The sequence below is a fragment of the Myotis myotis genome, unplaced genomic scaffold (genome assembly GCF_014108235.1).
Source record: "Myotis myotis isolate mMyoMyo1 unplaced genomic scaffold, mMyoMyo1.p scaffold_m19_p_6, whole genome shotgun sequence".
Lineage (NCBI taxonomy): Eukaryota > Metazoa > Chordata > Mammalia > Chiroptera > Vespertilionidae > Myotis > Myotis myotis.
Genome location: NW_023416368.1, coordinates 37,453,148 through 37,479,124, shown reverse-complemented (window position 1 = coordinate 37,479,124; position 25,977 = coordinate 37,453,148). Strand labels below are relative to the sequence as shown.

The 25,977-nt window shown below is 43.1% G+C and overlaps 1 protein-coding gene across 1 annotated transcript; it reads right to left on the bottom strand.

Moving 5' to 3' along the window:
- Positions 1 to 1,224: 1,224 nt before the first annotated feature.
- On the bottom strand, positions 1,225 to 24,352 carry KPNA7 (karyopherin subunit alpha 7). Its single transcript, XM_036312616.1, has 10 exons — positions 24,290 to 24,352; positions 22,254 to 22,382; positions 18,797 to 18,879; positions 18,096 to 18,364; positions 16,653 to 16,735; positions 13,191 to 13,454; positions 11,584 to 11,817; positions 9,997 to 10,179; positions 6,695 to 6,841; positions 1,225 to 1,263 (listed from the first exon to the last, which is right to left on the bottom strand). Exons 1-10 carry the CDS (start codon positions 24,350 to 24,352, stop codon positions 1,225 to 1,227), a joined length of 1,494 nt encoding a protein of 497 aa, XP_036168509.1.
- Between the last annotated feature and the right edge of the window lie 1,625 nt (positions 24,353 to 25,977).

Below are 25,977 nucleotides of genomic sequence, written 5' to 3'. Positions count from 1 at the left end.
AGATGGACGCCCACACATCTTTCCTCATCGTTATCAAGGACCAGTGAAGATATGCTTTGGGTATGACATTTTGGTGTGATGCTTTATATAACTTGATATAATACCTACACTCAAATTACCTGAATCAAGTCCAATCCTCCTTTAAATGTACCCCATGTCCATTACCAATGCCTAGTACTGTGTGTCTCTAGATCCATTTCCTCCCAGCCACTCCCTCTCCTTTTCTCCCCCTTCAGATGGCCCACACAGCTTTCGCTGAAACAGGTTCTGTGTTAATGGTGTAACCTAAGCTGTGTAGATGCGCACACACATTTTCTTCCATACTTCTACTATCCCTGACTTTGACAATTACCAGACCTGTCTTTTCAGGCAGACTCCTGGGAGTGATTTGCAGAACCAGGGGGCTAATCTGGCTCAGACTGCCCGGGACGGGCTGAAGCGGCCTAAAAGACCCTTTATTGACCTCCTTATGAACTTTCCTCATTATACCTTCATTATAATGTGAAAATCTCCTCCTAGGGGTGGAGATTTTCCCACCATTTTTAAACATGCGATGTATGTATAGGCATGTTTGCTAATTGCATAGGTGCAAGAATGTCCCCACCCATACATGTGTTGACGAGGGTTACCTTGTGTTTATGTAGGATTTCCAAAGACAAATCCAATCCTTTGTTTGGGGACGCACTGCTCTGGGAGCAATCCCCAGTGTGTTCCTTGCTTGCTGGCTTGCAATAAAGTTCATTCCCATAAAATCTTCTTGGAGTTGTCTTTTGGCTGGCAACTACTGAATAATTAGACCCAATTGGGGTCTGATAACAACAGAGATTACATAAAAATGAAAAGGGAAGGGAGCCCACATGTTTAAGAAATACTAGTTAAATCAAATCTACAAGTCAAAGTTCATCTAGATAGCCAATAGACCGTTCTACTCCATTTTGAAGATCTTACTTTACGATCCTTAAAAATAACCATTAAACAACATATTCTAGGACATGAATTCCACATGGATTTTTAAGACACAAGTGGTTTAACTGCACTTATCTTTATACAGGTGAGAGTGTGAAAAATTTTATTAGCATTCAGTTTTAAAAGCATTATACCCGTGATACACCAAAATATAGGAGTGCTGCTTCTTAAAGAAGTTACCCTTTAGGGTTTGGTCCTTGGTTTAGAAGTTGTGGAGCTTTGGTAGTTTTATTTTAAGTGCTTTATGCATTCATGATCTTAGTCCAAGGATTGTAATATTGGTCCACTATCTTCTTCCTTCAGGGGAGAAAAGACACTATTACACCTCCAGGCTCTCAATACATTATTACCACCCCATTAACTCCTTAATATCTGCAGTGGATTATTATTTGCTCTAAATTAGTCTCACGGTTCCCTCAGAGAATAATTTGAAGGAGGGAAGCATGAACTATTTCTTGAGATGGATCTTAAATGCAGTTTTTTGGAATGTGTGATAAAACATACATATCAGAAAAATTAACATCTTTGATCACGTTTAAGTGGACAGTTCAGTGGCATTAAATACATTCACATGGCTGTGCAACCACATCATCCATCTCCAGAACTTTTTCATCTTTCCAAACCAAAACTCTGTACCCATTAAAAACCCACATTCCATTCTGCCTCTTAGCCCCTGGAAACCAACACTCTACTTTCTGCCTCTATGAATTTGACTGCTCTAGTGGGATCATACAGTATTTGTACTTTTATGTCTGGCTTTTTATTAATTAATTTAATTAAACCTTTATTATTGAGAGTATTACAGAAGTCCTCCCCCCCTTTTTTTCTTCTCCCATTGACCCTCTCCATCTGGTTCCTGCCCTGTCCCAGGCCTTTACCACCCTACTGTCTGTATCCATGGTAATGCATATATGCATATAAGTTCTTTGGTTAATCTCTTCCTGGTCCCTCTCTCCCCTTCCCTCTGAGTTTCATTGGTCTATTCCATGTTTCCATGCCTCTGGTTCTATTTTATTCATTACCTAATGTTGTTCATTAGATTTCTTGTTCATTTATCTTGATTTTTAGATTTAGTTGTTGATAGATATGCACTTATTACACTTTATTGTTCATATTTTTGATCTTTTATTTGTCATCTCCTCCCCTTCTTCCCCATCTCCTTCTTCTTTAAGAAGACCCTTTAACATATCATGATCTACTTGTTTGGTGGTGATGAATTCCTTTAGATTTTCCTTGTCTGGGAAGCTCTTTATCTGGCCTTCAATTCTAAATGATAGCTTTGCTGGATAGAGTAATCTTGGTTGTAGGTCCTTGCTTTTCATCACTTTGAATATTTCTTGACACTCCCTTCTGGCCTGCAAAGTTTCTGTTGCAAAATCAGCTGGAAGTATTATAGGAGCTCCCTTGTAGGTAACTGCTTTTCTCTTGCCTTTTTTTTTTTTTTTAATGTTTTATTGATTTTTTTACAGAGAGGAAGGGAGAGGGATAGAGAGTTAGAAACATCGATCAGCTGCCTCCTGCATACCCCCTACTGGGGATGTGCCCACAACCAAGGTACATGCCCTTGACTGGAATCAAACCTGGGACCCTTCAGTCCGCAGATGGATACTGAGCCAAACCAGTTAGGGCTCTTTTGCTGCTTTTTAAGAGTTTCTTTCTTTTTAACCTTTTGAATTTTATTTTTTTAATTAATTTTTTATTGTTTAAAGTATTACATATGTCTTCTTTTCCTCTCATCAACCCCTCCCTGGCCACTCCCATCCCCTAGGACAAACCTTTTGCATTTTAATTATGAAGTGTCTTAGTATGGCTCTTCTTGTTTGGAACTCTCTGTGCTTCCTGGACATGTATGTCTATTTCTTTCACCAGGTAAAGGAAGTTTTCTGTCATTTTTCTAATAGGTTTTTGATTTCTTGCTCTCTCTCTTCTTCTGGTACCCCCATGATGCGAATGCTGGTATGTTTGTAGTTGTCTGAGAGGCTCCTTATATTATCTTCATATTGTTAGATTCTTCTTTTTTTTACTGTTCTTTCTGGGTGTTTTTTCCTTCCTTATATTCCAAATTCTTGATTGGTTTCTCAACATCCTCTACTCTACTATTGATCCCCTGAAAATTATTCTTTGAGTTAGTGTACGTTTCATTTCTGACTGGTCCCTTTTTATGTTGTTGATGTGCTCACTAAGCTCCTTGAAGTTTTCATTAAGTTCCTTGAGCTTCCTATAAGCATTGTTTTGAACTCTGTATCTGGCATTTTTCTTGCTTCCATTTCATTTAGCTCTTTTTCTGGAGATTTCTCCTGGTTTTTTTTCATTTATGAATTGTTTGTCTCCACATTTTGGCTGCTTCCCTGTGTTTATTTCTATGTATTAGGTAGATTTGCTATGTCTCCTGGATTTGGTAGAGTCACCTTGTGTAGTGGGTGTACTTTAGGGCCCACTGATCTCCCAAGTCACCTGAGTTGGGTACTTCTTTGTGAATTGGTACAACCTTGTGTGAGCTGTGTGCACTGTCCTATTGTAGTTGAGCTTTGATTTATGTTGGCATCACTGGGAGGGGTTGACCCTCAGGTCAATCAGTTGCAAGGATTAGTTGCAACTACAGCGGAAGAGCTATGTGCAGGAGATGCCCCTACGGAACAGGACTTCCTTCAGTGGGGCTTTGGTGCTCATTGAATCCCTGCCTTGAGTGTGTCACTCACGAAGGTGGTGGAGTTGTAATTGGCATGGTTGAAGTTAACCACTGGGTGCATTGGCTCTGGGGCCTCCCAGGAGGTGCAAAATCAGCCTCTGCCTGTGCCCTGCCTGGAACCACCCAGCATGAGCTACAGTGCTCTGCAGATGGCTGCTACTTGTGTTGAGCTTGGAGGTGTTCAGGAGAGGCAAAACTGTGAACCAGCATGGGCTACTGCTAATGTCAGACCTGGGGCCACTTATTGATAGGTAGGGGGCACATTGATGCTGGCTACTGCTTCTTTGAGAGATTTTAGGAATGTCCAAAGCATGAGGCAAAAGAAGCCAGTTATATGGAAAAGCCACTGGAAATGGCTTGGATGAAATTGCAAGTAGGGAGGGACAGAGTCTCAGGGAATCACCAGGGCAGAGTGAAAAGTGTGAACCAGGTTGATGGAGATTTACATATGGCACAGACTGTCAGCTCTGTAGCAGGGAGGTCTCAGCAAAGGAACACTGGCCTCTGCCAGCACTTCTGTCTGGGAGAAAGCTGCTCCTCCAGCTCTTTCCCTGATTCCAGACAGGTTAGTTCCTTCCTGAAGTTCCTTTCAAGCTGCTGTCCCAGTGCTGGAGCTCAGAGGGAGTTCAAGTAAGCCCATGTGTGGGCCCTTTAAGAGGAATTGCCTGGGACTCTCACATCTTCAGTGTCACTCAGCCACAATCCCCGTTGGTTTTTACAACTTGAAGTTGTGGGGGCTTCTCTTCCTGGCACTGGAACTCTGGGCTGGAGGCCTGGTGTGGGGCAGGGACCCCCTTGCTCCTCAGAGAAACCTCCATAGCCAAGATATCCCTTCCAATTTTAAACTGCCACATGTGGGGGTGAGATCAGCTGGTTCTGCAATTCCACCCCTCCTACCAGTCTCAATGTGCTTCTTTTTAAATTCCCTAGTTGTAAGACGTTCGTTCAGCTAGATTTCATGTGGTTCTGAATGGTGGTTGTTCTGTATTTCAGTTTAAATTCTGATGTGGTTGTGGGAGGCAGTAAGTACCAAGTTTACCTATGCCACCATCTTGACCTGGAAGCCTCTCTGGCTTATTTTTAAATGAAGTTTTGATACACAGGATACTAGCTTGACTGTGAGTAAGGATACAATGGGTGTAGCTCATCGAATCCCCCCCCCCCCCCACCTTGAGTGTGTCACTCATGAAGGGGTAGAGTTGTAATTGGCCTGAACAGAAGTATTTGAACTGGAGCCCTTAGATGAGTCCTATGGATACAAACCCTATTTAAGGGACAAGTCTCCTAATTACAAGCTTTTCATAAAAGCTTCAAATTCAAAAGATGCTAATCATTGTTCTGGGTCTTCTCTGCTTTGAGAGCATCCTCTTGGTTCCAAACCAAGATTAGCTGCCTCTGGTTAGCATCAACCATCACCATGGTCATATTTATTGTAAGGCTCTGATTTTGCTGACGAATCTAGTCTGACACCTAACAGAGTATCACTCACTCTGTTAACTCCTAGCCCCATTCTTACCTGGCCACTTAGGAACTTTGAGCGCACCTTCCTCACATAAAAAATATCTAATAAAAATGCAAATCAACACTACAATTGGATACTACTTCACATACATTAGAATGGCTATGATAAAAATAAAAAGAAATAAGTATTGGTAAGATGCTGAGAAATGGGAACCCTTGTGCACTGCCAGTAGGAATGTAAATGGTATTTCCACTATTGATAACAGTAGGTTATTCATAAAAAAATTAAAAATAGAATTACCAAATGATCCAGCAATTCCACTTCGGGGTTTATACCCCAAAGAATTGGAAGCAGGAACTTTGAACAGATATTTGTACTTTCCTGCTCATAACAACAGTATTCACAATAGCCAGAAAGTTAAATAACTCGTGTCCATTGATAGATAAATGGATAAACAAAATGTGGTATATCTATACATTGGAATATTCTCTGGTCTTAAAAAAGAAGACATTTTGACATATACTACAACATGGATGTACCTTGAGGACATTATCCTAAGTGAAATAAGCCAATTATAAAAGGATGCATACTATATGATTGCACTTAAATGAAGTACTTAGAATAGTCAAACAGAGACAATAAATATAATGGTGGTGCCCAGCTGGTGTGGCTCAGTGGTTGAACATCAACCTATGAACCAGGAGGTCAGTGTTGGATTCCTGGTCAGGGCACATGCCTGGGTTGCGGGCTCAATCCCCAGTAGGGGGTGTGCAGGAGGCAGCTGATCAATGATTCTCTCTCATTACTGATGTTTCTATCTCTCTCTCCCTTTTCCTTCCTCTCTGAAATCAACAAAATATATTTAAAAAAAATAAAAATGGAAGTAGTCTGGAAAGTAAAATGGTGGCTACCAGGGCCTGTGGAATGGGGAATGGATACAAAGTTTGGTTTGGAAAGATAAACGAGTTCTGAGATGGACAGTGGTGATAGTTGCACAGTAATGAGAATATACTTCTTGCCACCAACTGTTCACTTAAGAATGGTTAAAATGCTAAATTTTATGTTACGCATATTTTACCACAATAAAAGAAAGTTTCAAAAATATGTCTAATGTTATCTGATCATTATTCCTGGCTCCTGCAGAAAACTTAGAAGTCTTTTGTAGAGCTCATCCCCAAACACCCTGTTCTAGAAAGAGACAAAGATGCAGTAAACAGCAAAATGGCTTTTCAGAAGCGGGGGCTGCCTCAGTTGTCTGCATTTTTTCAATAAAGAGCCACTTTAACATCACATCCCTTCCTGTACTACTGCCCTCCCCGCAAAAGGGTCAAGTGGGGAAAAAAGAGTAATATTTGAAACCAGAGGTTAACAGGACAAACTTCTAAGGGATTAGAGCAGTTTCCAGGAGCCAGAAAGCTGCTACTCAAAGGCAGCCCCTACACCACGGCTAAGTCCCGACAGGGGCCCACCTGTCCGATCACCCCCCTTACAGCGGCAGCACAGGCACCTGCCAGGTGTTCACCTGTGAGTGGCCTGCCAGGAGGTACGGACACTACTTTGTACTTGAAGTCACCTACCTCAGAGAAGTACTTCTCAATAATGTTCATAGCAGTCAGGGCAACGTGAGGGTTCTCATGAAATTGCAAGATTTTGATTCTATCAACCCCACCAGGTTCCTCGATCAGAAGACACAGGCATTCCTTCTTAGAAAGCTTCTCTGCTGCCTGGGGGCAATAGGAGCGAAAGTGAGGCCTGGGAAAAAGCCTGGGGACAGGGAGCCTCACCAGTGGAACCCGACCAAAGGCTCTCTGTCCCAGGATGGGCAGGCGCGGCTTCACTTTTCCCAAAGTGATTTCAACTTGCACGCTCTTCCTCCACTTTGGATATTTATGTGATACAAGTGTGTGTGTGTGTGTGTGTGTGTGTGTGTGTGTGTGTGTGTAGGTTTTTTCTTCATTGCAAAAATACAATATTTCTTTTGCTAAATATGCTGTCATCCATAAACAAATCACTACCACTATTCAGTAGACATCCCCTTCTAATGGAAATTGTTTTAATATAGAACGTTTAAGTGATGCTATGTAAATACAGAGGTTCTGGCCCTGCACTCCCTAAAAGCCTTGAAAGGTAAGACAAGAGACCCTCAGTCACAAGAGCCCCCACAGCAAGTAATGAAGTTCCTGGAAACAAAGAACACGAGAGGATTTAATCCAAATGCTGGTCGCTGGATTTACCACCCAGGGCTCTTCATTCACTCACACATGTGTACACATATGATGGGCGAGGCACACAGAACGGAGATACAGACGTGATTTAGAGAAGGCCTTTTGTAACCAACTCACACTATCAGGAGGGACAAGTACACAAAGGTGATGGTGTAGAAAGTTTAATTTAGTAAATGATCAGAAGTTTAAATTATAGCAGATGTGCACAGGATGCTTGAAAAGTAACACGAGTCCTTAATGAGCAGTACTGTGCCGGGTCAACCATAGGGTAATGGCATTCCCAAAAGAAGGAACATCGGGGACAACGTTTTGAAGGAAGAAAGGCTGCATGTTATGAGAAGAGGGAATAATAGTTCAGCTAAACAGCATATCAGGATGTGGAGGAAGATGAAAAACTTGGCTGTCATATCTGGAAGGGCTCTACTTGCTATTTTGTGAGCAGTAATAAAATAACCTCCTCTGGGTCAAGCTAATTCATTAGGCCACCTCATTGACCTGATGACAGTTTGCACTGTATGTCTAAGCCTCGATGCCCTCTCGTCCTATGAGTCAGTAGATTTGAGTAAAGAAAGTAGGGCAGGAATCAACATGCTAGATTAGCTTCAGAAAGAAAATGGGGCTGTGGGCAGCAGGAGCCCGGGCCCAGGATTTTGGACCTGAACAGTAAATGGCCCCAAAGTTACTTCAAAGAACCTCAACTGCATCTGCTGCCTATTTGAACTTGTTCCTGTCTTGTCTTGACCTTGCCCCCACAGCCGTTGTCTGATCCAGGGGGTGCACAGATCCACCAGATGGGATTTGCCCAGACTCTTCTGAGAAAAAAAATCCCAAATATTTAAACGAAACAGACGAAGTTAAACATCTCTATCCCAAATTTGCTCTTACAGATTTGTTACGTCCAACTTCATCTATTGGCTGTCAAGTCTCTGCTCTTTGTTTGTGTGACTTGCTCAAGTCTTAGTGTCTAGCTGGCTGTGTTTCAAATCTGTTCTTGACTCAGGTCAGTTCTTTCCAAGACAGTTACATGAAAAGAGTGCTTCGAGTGAGTTTTCAAAAGGGGTTCCCTCGTGTTACTTTGAAACTTTCCAAATGGCTTAGTTGTATATAAAAAGACCTTAACCAAGATGGTCCCAGGTGACCCCTGCCTCCTGGTGTTTATGCCCTTGTGTTAGTGTGAGTGTTAAACAGGGCTGACGTGTGTAACCAATAGGATGTTGTTGAAATGACCTCCTTTAAAGATCCTAAATACATGGGGGCTTCCACCTTGCTTCCTTAGATCCCTTGCTCCAGAGGAAGCCGGCTGCCATCATGCAAGGACACCCAGGCAGTCCCCGGGAGAGGTTCGTGTGGTGAGAATAAAGTGGCAGGCACGTGAGTGCGCCGTCTTGGAAGCTGACCCTCAGCCCCTGTCAAACGTTCGGATGAGATTGAAGCCCCCAAATGACATCTTGAACCTCATTAGAGACCCTGAGCCAGAACCATTCAGCGAAGCTGCTCCCCGATTCCTAACCCCATAAATTACGTGAGATAATGTTTGTTTTAAGTCACTAAGGGGTAATTTGTTATGTAGCAATACAGAACCAAGACAAATAGTATAAAAATAGTGTCTTACCTTACCTTTCTTTCAGAAATAAGACTTTTCTAGAATTGTAATTCAAGGCTTTTCAATATATTTTCCCAGTCATATAGTTGAATATAAAAGGAATTCTAGTCTGGCCTCTTAACATATATCCCTGCTAACTTCTTGCTGCTCCTTCAAATATCCTATGTTTTAGTCTTCTTTTTTAAAAAATATATAGTATTAAATTTTTTTACAGAGAGGAAAGGAGAGAGATAGTTAGAAACATCGATCAGCTGCCTCCTGCACACCTCCTACTGGGCATGTGTCCGCAACCAAGGTACATGCCCTTGACCGGAATTGAACCTGGGACCTTTCAGTCCACAGGCTGAAGCTCTATCCACTAAGCCAAACTGGTTAGGGCTGTTTTAGTCTTCTAAAAGAGTCAGCCATGGGGCTCACTGACTATTTTTTCCCTCCTTCAAGCCTTTGATTGGTTTCCCCTCTCACTCAGATAAGTCAAAGTTCTCACAGACCTTATGTGATCTGGCCCCTAGGTGCCATGAGCCTAATCTCCCACCACTTTCCATCCATTTACTCTGCTCTGGCCATACCAGCTTCCTTGCTTTTTCTAGAATGTTCTTCCCCAGATAGCCATAAGACCCACTCACTTCTCTGAGGCCCTTACTCAAAAGTTATTCCTCAGAGAAGTTTCTCCTGACTACTGAATAGAAGAGATCACCTTCCCCTCCTCACTCTGAGCTATCGGTGACTACCTCTTTGTCAGATAGATTTACCTCTAACTCCCTACCTGATGTGTCTGTTCCCCTCCCCACTGCTACATAAGCTCTGTGCGAGCAAGGACGTTCACCTGCCACATCCTGAGCATCGATAACAGTGACACTCATTTGAGAAAATGACGATAATACCTTCTTTGATAGGCCTCTTGTTATTATTATCCATAGAATGTGTGCACAGAGGGAGGAGATAGGGGAGTTGGGGAATAAGAGAGTCCTACTTGGGTTTTAAGAATGAAATGAAATGTCTTAAGTTTGGAGACTGCTACTGAGAAACCAAACTGTCCAGAACAGCTCACCTGGAGGAGAAAAGAGATGATGTCAAGGATGATGACAACAAATTTGGCATCTGGGATGGTGAGCAGGTTCACCAGTGGCTCCAAGACTCCAGAATAGGCAAGGTGGATCAGCTGACGCACGGTGCCCCCATTTGTGAAGTTAGCCACCACCCAGAGAGCCTCCTTCTGGGCTTTAAACTCTCCCTGCAGAAAGAGAACATTTACATTCTTTACAGATCCTGAAGAACTTAAATATAGGGATGCTAGCTTGGTTCAGTTTCTAGGTAGGTTGGGGACAGCCAGGACTATCTGTGCAATTTAGAGAGAACACCTTGGGGACTTGAAGTCAAGAAGGAGGCAGGTAGATTCATATGGGGTTTTAGAGGGAGGTCCTAAGTTCAAACAGACTCAGTTCATTAACTCAGGTTATGGGAAAAACAGAAACAACATAAATCAATCCAGGTAATCAACATAGATTAGGAATTACGCTTGGGATTTTATGTTTTAGGGGCCTATGTTTACATTTCTTGTCTTTTTGCCCTAGTGAAAATCTGGATAAGAAGCTCCATAGCTACAAAGCTAAGCACACAGATGTGATCTTAGAGACTGAGACAGCTCAGAGGTTACCGAGGAAGGCCACTGAAATATCACTCAATGCATCCTTGCATTTATAAAAGGCATTTGACCCAGAGATATGGGAGTAATTGATCATGGATCCTACTGCCCCTGGGTAGGAGACATTATTTTGTGGCTGGGAGAAACTGTGACCACAGTTTAAAACAAAAATAAAAAAGCCAAACAGCTTATGGCTCAAGCAAGTTATAGTTCAAAAGGCACAGTTTGAACTAAGATTACATCTTGATTCATGACTGAATATTTCTGAATAGTATACATACAGATTCACAGTAGAACACAAGATAGGAAGTGTCTAATTGACTGGAAGATGCTATGATTTGGGTTGCACACCTGGCCTAGCTTTTAATACTTAATGAAAACCTGGGAACCAACCATCCAACCTCAGACCAGAAACACAAAAGCAGAAAAACATAGCTTGTCCATTAAAAGGTGGCAAAAAGAAATGCTGATGATAGTAGTTGCCCTTGGGAAGGGAAGAGAGAATCAGGAGGAAAGAGGAAGGCTTATTGTATTTCTACTTCTAGATTTGGATTTTCTGTGTATATTACCACTTTAATCAATGTGATTGTGTGCTGAAAAGGTCACCATTCTCCAGTGTATAATATCAGTATAACTGGATATGGCTTTCCTCCTGAAAGAGAACAAAACCTCTTTTGGCAAGTAGAGAGTAGATGGCACATTCTTTTAACACTATTTGCCAGCTCAAAAATTTTCAGGATATTTGAGCTGTGGGCCACCTTTTCATTACACAACGCTTGTTTAGCCTTCTAAATTTTCCATGGGTTGTCCAAAGAGGATGCACCTTCCTTTTTTTTTTTTTTTTTAAGAGAGAGCTGGGGTACTAATGTTTCATAGTTTTGTTTTGGTCTCAATTAATTTGCTTCAGGGCCTGTGTGTGAGTTACTGAAGGAGTTCAACACCAGGCCAGTTGGAAAGTGGCCTTTTGCCATAGACACAGGGTGTCCCACTCACATTTTTCAGCAGAGCCAACACAGGCGGCAGGACGTTGCAGTCGATCAGCTGCTGGATGTGCTGCTGCGGCCCCGCGGCCACATTGCTCAGGGTCCAGGCTGCCTCCTTCTGGATGGAGGACTTCGGGTACAGCAGGAGCTGGGGCAGCACACTCAGTATTCCCGCCTCAATGGCCAGCTGGGTCTGGTGATCGCTTCCCGTGACGATGTTCCCCACAGTGCGGAGAGAGGGGGTCTGGAAGAACAAGGCTAGAAGTGTAACCGAGTATTGCAAACTTATCACAGTGGAAGTGACAGTCACACAAGATCTGTGCCCTCCCAAACGTTAGTCATGCTTTGCTGATGGCTCTCTGGAAGCCTGGGAACAACGGTGATACCCATGACCCTTATTCATTTGGCACATGGATGGCTGCTTATATAGCTTGAAGGTACTTGCCAGCTTCCCAGCAGTGGTGGCTCAAGTAGGATAGAAGTCAAGGGATACCTGTATCAAGAAATGATGCTCTCCCCTTTATATCCCTACATTGGGGAAACTACTACATTGATTGTAGTGTTTATAACGTAATTATGTCTACTGAATTTATAGTTAGCACCAGGGTCAAGTTTCTGTTGTACACATTATTGGAGCCAGTGAGACCCCAATGGCACTTTTTGATATATTCACAACCCCTTCTCAATAACTCTGACGGTTCCCAGGATGGGTCTACGATTGGGCTCCAGACAACTGTCCTTGGAGGGTTGATTTAGGATTTATTTTGGTTTTCTTGCATTTTAGTGAGAGATAACAGTGATAGAATTTTCCTAGCCTATTATGCTGGGTATCTGCTACTCCAGTGAGATATAGAAGTAGTGCTATAGGCCAATCACAGCCTTGCCAAACCTGGCAATTTGCCCTGAAGCTCCCAGGATAAGCGACTTCTTATAGATATTCTCTTTGTATCCTGCATGCTACCAGCATTATCCTCAAACTAACCTTGACATCTGAGGAATACTATGCTAATCTCAAAGCAGATGATCTTTAAGGCTGCATAATACATAGTATTAGGCATAGAAATCAGAAGGGGCACCCACCTTTTAAATGACATTTTCAAGAATATTATGTAAGTGACATGTTGGTTTTACTTACTTTTTACTTATATCTGAAATAGTATTAGAGAACAAACTTGGGAGAGGATAAGAGGAATTTTCTTTTATATTTGAGTAAGCAATTCAAATGTTACATGGGCTTTACATTAATACACACACATTCTGTATCAGCCAACTTGTTAACGTCTACACACGTAGACCACTAGAAGGAAAGGCCACAAAAGGGTAGTTCACTGGGTGAAGGAATCATAGTCAATTTTAATTTGGTGCTCTCTATATTTCTAGTTGTCAGATTAACAAAAAAAATATATGTTACTGAATACCCACTAGGATTTTGGGTCAAAATAGATTCAAGTGTTTGGCTAATATCAGAGACCAGGGAAATGCAGAGGATAAGCCTTGTTCTAGGTAAAGGATTAGAGCTGAGCGTGGAAACCAGGGGGTGAGGAAAGAGTAGAACTTGCTAAAGTACATACGACTCGAAAGGCCCATAGAGAGACGGACAAGACCTGGGGCACTTACCAAGATATTGAGTTCTGAGCTGGTCATGAGCTGAACCAGCCTGGGCAGCACCCCCATGTCAACCACTTGGCCAATGCGCTCGATGCAGCTCTCGGTGAGGTAGGACAGAGCCCAGCAGGTGTCAGAGAGCACCTCGTTGTCCTGGTGCTGCAGGAGCTGGGAGAGGACGGGCAGCATTTGCTCCACGGCTTTTTTGCAGGGGTATGGGTTCTTGTTTCGGCACAGGTTGGACAGGGTCCAGGTGATGTTCCGCAGAAACGTAATCTGTAACAAGAGACTGCTTCTAGCATCAGGTGCAAAGAAGAAAAACTGCAAATGGCAGTGTGTCCTTGCCATCATTGATCACTAGTATTATTGACCAGCACGAACCAAAGAATTTGAGCTGCAAACAACAATTTGTTCTAGGTAGTGATGTATATATAGGGTGTCCTCAAACTTGTATATACACATTTTGAATAATTATAAAGGCAGTGTTTATGAAAATACATTTCATTTTCAAAATTGCGATATCAGCTGTTAAAGTATATATACACACCCCCTGTATACTAGGGACAGAGAGAATGAGCTTTTTGCTTCCTATTCAAATGTTAGATGGATATTTCCTTACATTCTTCAAAATATCCTTCCCCTCGACTCAACTGATGACCTAATTTCATTTTTCACTGGCAAGACAAAGAGGTTTCATATTCTTCCCACCAGTCTATAACCAACATGTCATAACCACATTTCTGATCTTCTATTCGAGGATTAGTTTTCCCTACCTTGCCTCTGAATTCCACCACTTTTCACCTTTAAAGATTCTGCCCCCAGCATCACCTCTCTCTCCTGGATCACTCCCACAGCACAGAAACATCCTGTGACCATCACCCCTTACCCTTGGCACCTCTGCAGCCACCACCTCACTTCTGTTTTCCAGAGTCTATCCTCAAGGAGGCATCTGTATTCACTCTCTACGGTGTGCTTCCCATCTGCACTTCTCCTCCTCCTATCTGTTTCTGACCCTGCTTCTTTATGGTTAGTGACGAAACCATCTTCTTCCAAGTCTCTAACCCCATAGCTGCTTCTTTACTGTCCCTCTCCGTTGTGTTTAGTCGCCAGTTGTTCCCTTCTGGCACCTGTGACACCAAACCTGGTTTTTGTTTTTTTTTTGTTTTTTGTTTTTTGTTTTTTGTTTTTTTTTTATTGCTAAATGGGATGCTTTTCCTCAATTCTCCTGGCTGGCGCTGCCTGACTTCTGAATGTCAGAGACCCTAGAACCTGGTTCTGGACTCGCCTCGCACTCCAGGCCAGGGATTGGCAACATTTTCTGTCAAGGGCCAGACAGTAAAGACAGTAAACATTTTCAGCTCTGTGGGCCCCAGGGGCTCTGTTACAACTATTCAACGCAGTACTTGTAACACCATAAGAGACAGGAAATTGCGTGTGAGTGAATGGACACGCTGTGCTCTAGTAAAACTCTATTTACAAAAGCAAGCAGCTGACCTCTGCTCTTGACCTTGCCCAGCTGGATGACATATGTGTCCATGAGTATCTAGACCCGCATATCCACCTACGTGACGTTGCTGCAATGGTGCCTCTCTATCACTTTAACTTAATGTGGACAACTAAGACTCTGGTTCTTTCTCCCTCCATTGTCCCCATTTCTGTAAGAGGACAGTCATCTAAAATAACCTAACCCTGAACCCGGGCATCCTGGCTTCTTTCTGTCTCACTTCCATGTCCAACATAGCAGCATCCCAGGTCCATCTGCTTCACCATCTCCCTGGGCTACGGCCCTCCAACAAGCAGCCAGGAGGGTCTTTCTGAAAGATCGGACCACTTTGTTTCCTGCCTTGAAATCCTCCAAAGGCTCCCCTTTGCCAGCAGGATGATGTCTAGGTCCCTTGCCCAACCTTCATATTGCACTACTTTCTTCTTGCAAACTCCCTTGGTCATGCCAGCCTTTTTTCTGGTTCAACCATGTCAGGCTTTTATCCCACCTTGAGGGCTGAGTGTATATTCCCTCAGTTTTGGAAGCTATTTTCTCGACATTTAAAAATGATTTTCTATTGATTTTTGGAGAGAGATGAAGGGAGAGGGAGAAGAGAAACATCGATGTGAAAGCAGAACATCGGTTGGCTGCCTCCTGCACACCCCCATTTGGATAGATGCCTGCAACTCGTGCATGCGTCCTGACCAGGATTCGAACAGCACCCTTCAGTGTATGTGATGACACCCAGCCAACTGAGCCACACTGGCCAGGGTTTCTCTTCAGTTTTGTTTGAGACAAAGCTAAAATCCAAATTTAATTTCTTTAAAAAAAATATATTTCATTGCTTTTTTACAGAGAGGAAGGGACCCAGGGATAGAGAGTTAAAAACATCGATGAGAGAGAAACATAGATCAGCTGCCTCCTGCACAGCCCCGACTGGGGATGTGCCCACAACTTAGGTACATGCCCTTGACCAGAATCGAACCTGGGACCCTTCAGTCCGCAGGCTGACGCTCTATCCACTGAGCCAAACCGATCAGGGCCAAATAGAATTTTTAATCCAAGGACTCCTCTATTGTTGCCACATCAATCCACTTTTTTAAAAAAGATTCTCACCTGAGGAAATGTTTATTGATTAGAGAGAGAGGAAGGGTGAGGGAGAGGGAGAGGGAGGGGAAGAGGGGAAAGACAGATTGATATGAGAAATATTGATCCATTGCCTCGTGCATGCGCCCTGACAGTGGATTGAACCTGCAATCTAGGTATGTGCCCTGACCAGGAATAGAACCCACAACCTTTTTGATATTTGGGACGAGGTTCCAATCAAGTGAGCCACCTGGCCAGCGCACCACATCAACTGACTTTGACTCTAATCTTCAAACCTAAACTTTATTACTAGGAACAGAACTGGTGAGCCACTAATTCAGTTTGTGCTCCTTGAAGAGTAGAGTTTAGTCATCTAATTTTGCAAGATTGTAAACTGATAAAAATCTTAACAGATTTTTTTCCAATGCTTTCAAAAGAAAGATCAGCACTACTGCCTGCTGAGGACAAATTTGGATTAATTCTTACCCAATGTGATATTCAGTTCTAGGCCTTCTTTTTAATGACCATCATAAGGGGCCAGGCATTGATTTGGAAATATAGTGGGGCCTTGACTTACGAGTCTAATTCGTTCCGTGACAGAGCTCGTAACTCAAATTACTCGTATGTCAAATCAAAAGTGAACGAGTGAGACACGTGATGCTGGGCTGATGTTGTGGCGTTCACTGTGACGTTCGCTGCGCCAACTAGCGGTGGGGTATCTGAAGCTGGCTCGTAACCCGAATTTTAGCTCGCAACTCAAAGCAAAAAATCAGCCGAGAGACGGCTCGTATCTCAAAAAACTCGTTAGTCGGGACACTTGTAAGTCAAGGCCCCACTGTACTTCCTCAATTTCCCAATTTTAGGAACCTGTTACCAGGTAGGTTTCCTAATTGAAAGACACTCACTGGTGTGGTTGATGATATCAGGGCCAGTAGATGTGGGATGGCATTACTCGAGATAACAGAGTCTCTGAATTCTGCACCATCACCTACAAATAGATAAGAACAGGACATTCAAAGAGAGAACAAAGAGAATCCTGGGATAGGTGACTAATTTTTCAAAGTCTGTGCAAAGGGTAAGAGGCCAAAACACATTCCCAGGTTGGGCAAGTAGAGAATGCAGTCATGAACTTGATCCTGAGTCTTTAACATGTTGGTTGGGTGGCTAGGCCTGGTGTGAAAGCAGGTCCCACACAGCAGCAAATGCCGTAAGTAGTCGTGGATGCGTAAAGAAGCCAGCCAACTGGGCCCAGGCAGTGCGCTCTAAATGCTAATATAATTTTATAGCATGGTTCTCAGGAAGACCAAGGCCATTGCAGACCAAACTGTCTTCCCAGAAGATTCTGGCATAGGGCAGTAGCTTCCAGATGTGACTCAGAACAAAGTCTGGGAGATGCACAGGTGTTAGGCATCAGCTGTCTGTGACTTTGGCTAGAATACCGTATTTCTGGACCACAGAAGTCTCAATCTGTAATTCTTCAAACATCAGGCAAGGCATTAGTTATATTATACCACCCAATTTTGCCTGTTCCTTGTTGAACCAGTCAAAATGAGAGACAAAGTCTCTGCAATAGGTGCTTTACTTCTGCGAGCATTTCAAAAGCAGATTTTATATTTGGTGCTTGCTAATCCCAATATCTGAAGTCCATGGGGGTGTAATTATAATGATGGTTTCTGCTAACTCAGTCACGGTGGGTTGTTGGCTCTCTGAACTTGAAATTGCTAATATTTGGCTGATCTTACTTCGTCAAAATCCCGAGGGACCCAGTTGAGTTAGTTTCCCCCCAAAAGCATTATATTTCTATTCAGCCAGAAATCAGGGAGCTCCCAACTTTGCAGCATTAACTCCCCAGCTTTTGCTTTCCTGGATCTCACAGGGAATACAGTGTCAAGTTCCAAATCTATAAGGCCAATCTTAGGGTGTTTTCAGGGGAAACTTTTACCCCAAACTTTTATATGTTCCATTGGCAACTTTCTCTAGAGACAGAATTTTCTTTTAGGGTCTGGATTACATAAGTGTTTGCTAAAACCCCCTGCACTGAATAAGCCAAAAAGCTTGTCCTTTGTTCCTGAAGCTACTGAGACCTAAGGGTGTAGGACCTGGTATTGGCAGATGTCCCCCGGCCCCCTAGCCTGTAGCCTCAGGGCATACTGCATTATCCTGTTTCGGCTTCAATTTCTGCCCTTTGAACTTGACTCTGAATTTTGGAAAAGCCTGTTGTACTTTCACCAGCGTTTCTAGGCATTTCTACTTAGAGTATCAAGTCCACAATATTCCCCAAAGAACTCCTATAGCATGCCATACGCCTGGCCCACTATTTTCTTAGTCCCCTGAGGGGAGAGTCTCACCTGCTATATTACCAAGGGCCCACACCGCCTGTTCACACACAATTAGGTTGGGGGAAGACAGGAGCTCAACCAAGGGCTTGACGGCGCCCCCTTCCACAACAGCTCGAGTCTGGTCTGAGGTCCCCGAAGCAATGTTGGTCAGAGCCCATGCTGCCTCAAACTGCAAACAGGGATGCAATGATGACGTCAGGAATTCCACCAGCTTTGGAATGAGTCCTGCTTCAACAACCCGTTTTAGAGGAGGGTTCTTTTCCCGGGACAGCATTTTCCTTCGCAATGAAAGAGAAAAAAGGAAAAGCAAGTCACGTGAAGCAGAAATGAAGAACCTCCTTTACAGATGCTCCCGGCATTCCTAACCATCGCATGAGACGAACAGCTGGGAAAAGCTACGTGACATCCTAGAGTTGAGCTCATAGCACTTTGCAGTGACGAAGCAACATTTCTCCCTTCAGGTATTATCTACACGAAGATTCCTGTGGAGGCCAATTTAAATGAAGCAGCTCATCTCTGACAACACTTGTATATCTTAGGTTGTGTTCAAGGACAGTACAGAGGAGATACTGAGTCTCACTTTTGGATGGACCATCACCTACAAAGCCCTTTCTTACATTGTGTGGGCATTTTGCCAAGAAACCAAACAGGCCATTCGAGATCATTTCTAACTATGAACCTATAAACAGCAGCGGTCTGGTTGGTGATACCTGGCTGCCTGGGTGGCCTGGAAACATATGATGGGATCTGAGGCATTCACACCACTGATTATTTCTTCCAGCGTGAGCTTGACCTGCAAGGAGACACACATTCAGGTCAGAGTCTCTGCTAAGAGGAACCATGAAGGTCATCTAGTCTAGCCATCTATTTGATTAAAACAGGCTGGCTTTAACAGTAGGTCCCAATCTGCATGCTGGTCTACACTAAGGGAGAGAAGGGTATTTGCTGGTCTCACAGACCTCTGGGATATTCCTTATGCTCTGGGGGTGAGGTAATTCCTATCATCACTTGGATCCCAGAACTTTTTATAACGTGCTAGTGGATGTCTGCAAAAATGACAAAGTAAAGACCTCCAAAAATGGTGTAAGTAGGGGTCTAATTTCATTGTTTTGCATGTGTATATTCAGTTGTCCTCACACCATTTGTTGAAAAGACCATTCTCTCCCCATTGAATGGTCCTAATACCTTGTCAAACTTTGATTGACCATAAATGTGATGGTTTATTGTGGACTCTGCATTCTCTTCCACTGATTTACATGTCTAACATATGTAATAGACGTGATTACTGTAGCTTTGTAGTAGGCAATGGAGTCATAAATATGACATCTAAAGCACATGCAACCTCCCTAGCCAGTTTGGCTCAGTGGATAGAGTGTCGGCCTGAGGACTGAAGGATCACAGGTTTGATTTTGGTCAAGGGCACATGTCCAGATTTTGGGCTCAATCCCCAGTAGGGGGCATGCAGGAGGTAGCTAATCAATGATTCTCTCTCATCATTGATGTTTCTATCTCTCCCTCATTCTCCCTTCCTCTCTGAAATCAATACAAATACATTAAATAATAGGAATTGTTTTAAAAAATAAAGCACATGCAACCAAAGAAAAAAGTAGATAAATTGGAATGTTTCAAAATTAAAAACTTTTATGCTTCAAGGATCCTATCAAAATTGAAAAGATGACTCATAAAATAGGATGAAATATTTGCAAATCATATACCTGGTAAGGGTGTAGTATCCAGAATATATAAAGAACTTTTACAACTCAAGAATAAAAGACAAATTACTCGATTTAAAAAAATGTGCAAATGGTTTGAATAGACATTTCTCCAAAGAAAATAAACAACTAGCCAATAAGAACATGAAAAAAATGTTCATTAGTCATTAGGAAAACATAAAAATCAGAACAATGGAGCCCTTTGCATGCACTTGACGGCTACCATCCCAAAATGGACAATAATAACAGTTGGTTAGAATATCAGATTGTACAATGAATGGTGCAGCTACTTGGGTAAATAGTTGGCAGCATGTTTCCTATTGCTAATGTAAAAATCGCCACAAATTTAGTGGCTTAAAACAACACAAACTTATTCTCTCACAATTCTGGAGGTCAGAAGTTCATTATCAGTTTCACTGGATTAAAGTCACGGTGATGGCAGAACTGGTTCCTCTGGGAGCCTATGAGGGGAGAGTCTGTTTTCTTGCCCTTCAGCTTCTAGTAGGGCTGCTGTGTTCCTTGGCTTGTGACTTGTGCCTCCATCTTCAAAGCCTAGCACACCAATCTCTGCTTCTGTCATCATATCACCTTCTGCTCTGACTTGTCTTCATCCTTCGTATTTTAAGGATTGATGTGATTGCATTGGACACACCAGAGAATCAAGGGTAATCTCCCCATCTCAAGATCCTTAGTTTAATCCTGTCTACAAAGTCCCTTTCATCATATAAAGTATGATGGGGATGAGGATATGGGGACATTTGGGGGGAGGCATTATTCAGCTTACCACAGGCAGTTCCCCAAAGAGTGAAACATAGAGTTACCATATGGCCCAGTAATTCTTCCCCTGGATATGTGCCCAAGAGAACTGAAAACCTGTTCACATAAAAACTTGCACACAAATGTTTATAGCAGCACTATTCACAACAGCCAAAATGTGGAAATAGCTCAAATGCCCACCAAGTAATAAATGGATAAACCAAATGTGGTGTAGCCATACAATGAAATACTATTCAGCCAGAAAAGGAATGAAGGACTGGCACCTGCTACAACATGGCTGACCCCTGAAGACAGTATGCTAAGTGAAAGAAGCCAGACATGAAAGACCACATATTCTATGATTCCATTTATATGAAATATCTAGAATAGGTAAATTCAGAGACAGAAAGATTCCTAGTCACCAGAAACTAGAGGGAAGGAGGATTGAGTGACTGCTTATTGCGTATGGGGTTTCTATTTGAGGTGATGAATATATTCTGAAATTAGCTAGTGGTGATGGTTGTACAACCTTGTGAGTATACCAAAAAACACTGATTATATACTTAAAAAAGGTGAATTCCATGGTCCATGAATTATATTTTAGTTTTTGTTAAAGGCATAGTAATATAGAATAAGAGGAAAACAACTCTCTCATTTCATAGTTCCATCTTCCTTGAATGGGGGACTCCTGGGGACTATTCTAGATAAATGAAGCTAAGTAGAGATATGGTTCAGAGTCCTATGGCAATTCAGAGAATGGTTACAGCTCCTCTGTTTGATGGCCGGTAACACATCATTGAATCCACTTGCCCGGACTGAACCACTCTGCCTCTAAGAGCGCTGAGCTGAGTGCAGTGATGACACACACAGTGGCAGATCATAAAAGGCACACAGATACAAAGGCATGTAGATACGACACTATTGGGGCTCCAGGGAAACCTCCTGGTCAGGGCATTCTGGAAAGGTCACAAAAAAACAGTATTGACCTCAAAGTCAACCCAGGATTTGAAATGTGTTTTTTTATTTTTGTTGTTGTTTTTCTTAAATCCTCACCCAAGGATATTTTCCCATTGATTTTTAGAGAGAATGAAAGAGAGAGGGAAAGACTGAGAGAAATATCAATGTGAGAGGAACATATAGATTGGTTGCCTCCTGCACGAGCCCCAACCAGGGCCTGGGCAGGGGGGGAGCCTGCAACTGAAGTATGTGCCCTTGACTGGAATCGAACCCGGGACCCATTAGTCTGCAGGCTGATGCTCTATCCACTGAGCCAAACCAGCAAGGGCTCAACCCAAGATATGTATTGAGCAAGGTTAGGGTGGAAGGAGAAGGGAAGACAGAGGGCAGCATTCAAGTCCTAGGCAAGACTTTACATGTTGAATAACTAGATGCCTCTGCCGAGAGGTAACCTGCATGACCCCTCATTCCCTGCTTCTGGCTGAGTGACAGCAAGTGGATTTTCCGTTAGAAGCAGCACTTCCCTCCAGTAGAATCTAGATCTCCAACTCTCAGCCATAGAGGTAATGACCCTTAGCTTTCTGACAACACCAGTGTAGCTCTAACCATGATCTCTCCACCCCTTTCCTTCAAGACCCTCCATTAGAGCTTGCAAGTTCTGAACCAAACATTTCAAGCCAGAGTAATTCACTAAGGATGTATTTTATACACAACTGCTCTAAACGCCACATTCCCAACGTACCCCTTTGGTTTCTTCTCCAGAAGCGGAGTGAGAGCAGAGATTGGTGATATTTCTCCTCTTTAAGACCTGCTCATCTTTCTTGGCCTTTCGGAGCTGCACGTTGACTGCTATCCGGTGTTGTCGAATCATCTAGTGAGGGAAAGAAAGAACCGGGGCACTTAGAGCTGGGAAGTCAGGCTGTTACCATGTTAGCCTTTAGGACACACTAAAAGCATCTGATTTCACTTTACAGATTCAGCAGGCTGGAAGAGTTAACATCACAGTTAGTAAATAGCCCCAGCTTGATTGACCTCCTCTGCCGTCTTCTACTACACCGTATCTAAAAGAATAGTCAATCTCCCTCCCAAAGTGAAGGGAGATCGCGTATGCCCTTAGCAGACCAGGATTATCAGCTGTAGTGACATCTGAGCAAAGTGTCCCACTGCCCTGAGTCTGAGCATGTCTTCATTGGTGCTGATTAGATTCTGAGGAGAAGGCCTGGGACTCCCAACTATGGGGATCCAGTTGGGCTATGAACAGACTGCCCAGGCCCAGATGTCCCTGGCCATTTCCACTGTTAGGGAATCACCCTCTAGGCCAGTGATGGCGAACCTATGACACGCGTGTCAGAGGTGACACGCGAACTCATTTTTTTGGTTGATTTTTCTTTGTTAAATGGCATTTAAATATATAAAATAAATATCAAAAATATAAGTCTTTGTTTTACTATGGTTGCAAATATCAAAAAATTTCTATATGTGACATTGCACCAGAGTTAAGTTAGGGTTTTTCAAAATGCTGACAGGCCGAGCTCAAAAGGTTCGCCATTACTGCTCTAGGTCATTCAAATATATATTTAAATATATGTTTGTTTTTGATTTAAGAGAGGAAGGGAGAGGGAGAGAGAATCACTGATCGGCTGCCTCCTGCACACTCCACACTGAGGATCGAGCCCACAACCCGGGCCTGTGCCCTAACCAGGAATTGAACTATGATCTCCTGGTTCAAAGGTTGATGCACAACCACTGAGCCATGCCAGCTGAGCTAGGTCATTCAAATCTTACTCCAGTCTCATGAGTTTTACTTGGCCACCAAACTGAGGGAGATTAAAATTTAAAGTAAAAAACAACCCTTTTCTCATATCAAGAGAAACTCAGGCTTCATAGTATCCAGAATCCTGAAGAAATGATTTAACTTATACAGACGGATGAGTTTTAGGTTGAAGACTTTCTTAATTTAAGAAAATGTACATGTATGTATTAGATGATCCTTAAACAAGCCTTATAATTCTTGCTGGAGAACAGGGTCCCTGTGGTGTTAGACGACAAGGCAGGAATACCGTCAGGTCCATTGAGTCAATTGTACTGTTGCCCCATCACTAAGTGGCCCCTCACTGTGTATTCTCCCTTCTCATCTCTTAGCCCTTCCTGCAGCTTTCCATGTAGAGGGTTCAGTGCCTTTGTTCTAATTGGTTTCCTTTATTCTGCACTAATCTTGGAAGCCAGACAGCCATGCTTGTTGGAAAAGGTGTAAGAATGATTTGGCTCTGGATAGTGCCCTAGCCAGCTGGCTTCTCCCATCCTCAGCTGCCTGTCAGATTCATTAGGCATACCCAACCATGTATGATATCGCAGTGAAAGCACATAGATGTAGGACACAGAGCTAGAGCCAGAAAACTGAACCCAGAGAAGCTGAATGAGAGTTAGAATCCACACACAGCTCCTGCTCCCTGCCCCAGGCTCTTGTGCTCAGCCCAGCACCTAGAGAGATAGAAACATTGATGAGAGAGAAACATCAATTGGCCACCTCCCACATGTGCCCCACTGGGGATCGAGCCCACAAGCCAGGCATGTGCCCTGACTAGGAATCAAACCGGCGACCTCTTGATTCATTGTTTGACACCCACTGAGCAACATCGGCTGGGCCACAAGAAACGTTTTGCTATATTTTCTTTGTCACCCCCTTTCCCCACCCTCCACTCTATATCTGATGCATTTCCATCATGTAGTTTTATTGCACTAGTCCCTGATAAAGTGAAACTGTTGCCTCATACTTACAGATGCATCTTTGCCTCGGTATTTAAATTTTCTCATCCTGTCTTCTGGAGCTTCTGACGACATATTGACTGGAAGAAGTAGACCACCTATAGGTAGGACAGTCACAAAGCGATGTTCAGTATCCAGTGTGTGGTTACTATGCTAAAGCCACCCGGGTTCTAAGCCCTTAAAGGGCTCACAGTGGAATGGAGAGCAGAATCAGGAAGTCCGCTGCCACAGGCATCACCACACCAGCTCAATAGGTGATGAGCACTGTGGGAGCTCAGAGGGGACCAGTCCTAGGCTGTATATGGAAGGGAAACCTTTCAGAGGCAGTTTGGCTTGAACTGGGCCCTTGATGGCTAGGATGGATGGAAATAAAGCACTGAACGCTTCCATGTGGGTGTGCCCAAAGGGTTGTATACAGAGTGTATGTGCAGGACAGTGAGGAATCCAACCAGGCTATGATAGGCAGATGGCCCTCTCCTCCCACACCCAATCCACCAGCTCATTGGGTTAGGACAGTCTCAAGTGTGACCCACTCCTTTTAATTCTTTTGTACACTGCCTCCACCCGAACCAGGCCGCCACCATCTTTCACTTTCACTACGCAACCGCCTCCCAATGATTCTTCCTGCTTCTACCACTGCCTTATTCTAATCTATTCTCGACAAAGAAACCATGTGATCTTTTAAAGACAAGAATCTGATTATGTAATTTTTCCCACTTAAAAACCTTCTACTGGATGCCCATTGATCATAAAAGAAAACCCAAACTCCCTGTGATGCCCTGAGTGAGCTGGTCCCAGCCCACTCCCTCTCTAAGGATCTTTCCCACCCAAGAATCTAATTATCTCCCACTCAGTCTGTTTTATTTTCTCCATAGCTTTTTACCACCACCAAATATTTTCTTGTTTCTTGTGTATCTGTCTCCCTGTACTCCCAGTGATAATGGGATTATGTGTGTCTTAGGTACAGTTTCTCAGGCCCTTCACAATGCATGGCATAGAGTAAGTAGGTACTCACATATTTGTTGGATGAGGGTGGTGGGTGATAGGGTCACAAAGGGAGTTGGTCCTCAATTAGAGGAGGTTATTAAAATCAGGCCCAAGTTTGAACTTTCTACAAGGCCGCAGGGAATGACATTTCTTAAAAGTGTGTAATGAATATTGTTTCCAAGTATATAGAATGGGCATTACTACACTATAGAAGAGAGAATAATATCGATAGGAAAGACTAATTTAGACATATCAATTTGAAACTGATCATATATACAACTTGAAGAATTCCATAAGTGAGTAGAGAGACAAAACTGATGTCTTAAGAAGAGAGATGAACTCTATGTGAGAACAGAACAAGAATTGTGTCTTGATGACATTATATTAGGGCCCAAGAGAATGAAGAACCAGCAAAAGACCAGGAGGAAGAATGGATTTGGAGACGGAACAACAGAATATAGTTTCAGAACTATAGGCACTACTGGTAATAGCTGGCTACCAAGCCAGGGACAAGTCCCAAGACCAAAGCACCACCAGCCAGCCACAGCAAGATAGGAGACATGTTGACTGAGGCTTTGTTGTGGTGCCTTTACCTGTTTTAAAGCATTAGCCTCTTTAGGAGCGTGGGCAAGAACAGCCTACAATTTGTCTGCAAACCCACAAATGAAAAATGCAAATTACTTCTTGGAGTTGACCAATCCCTCCCACACTGC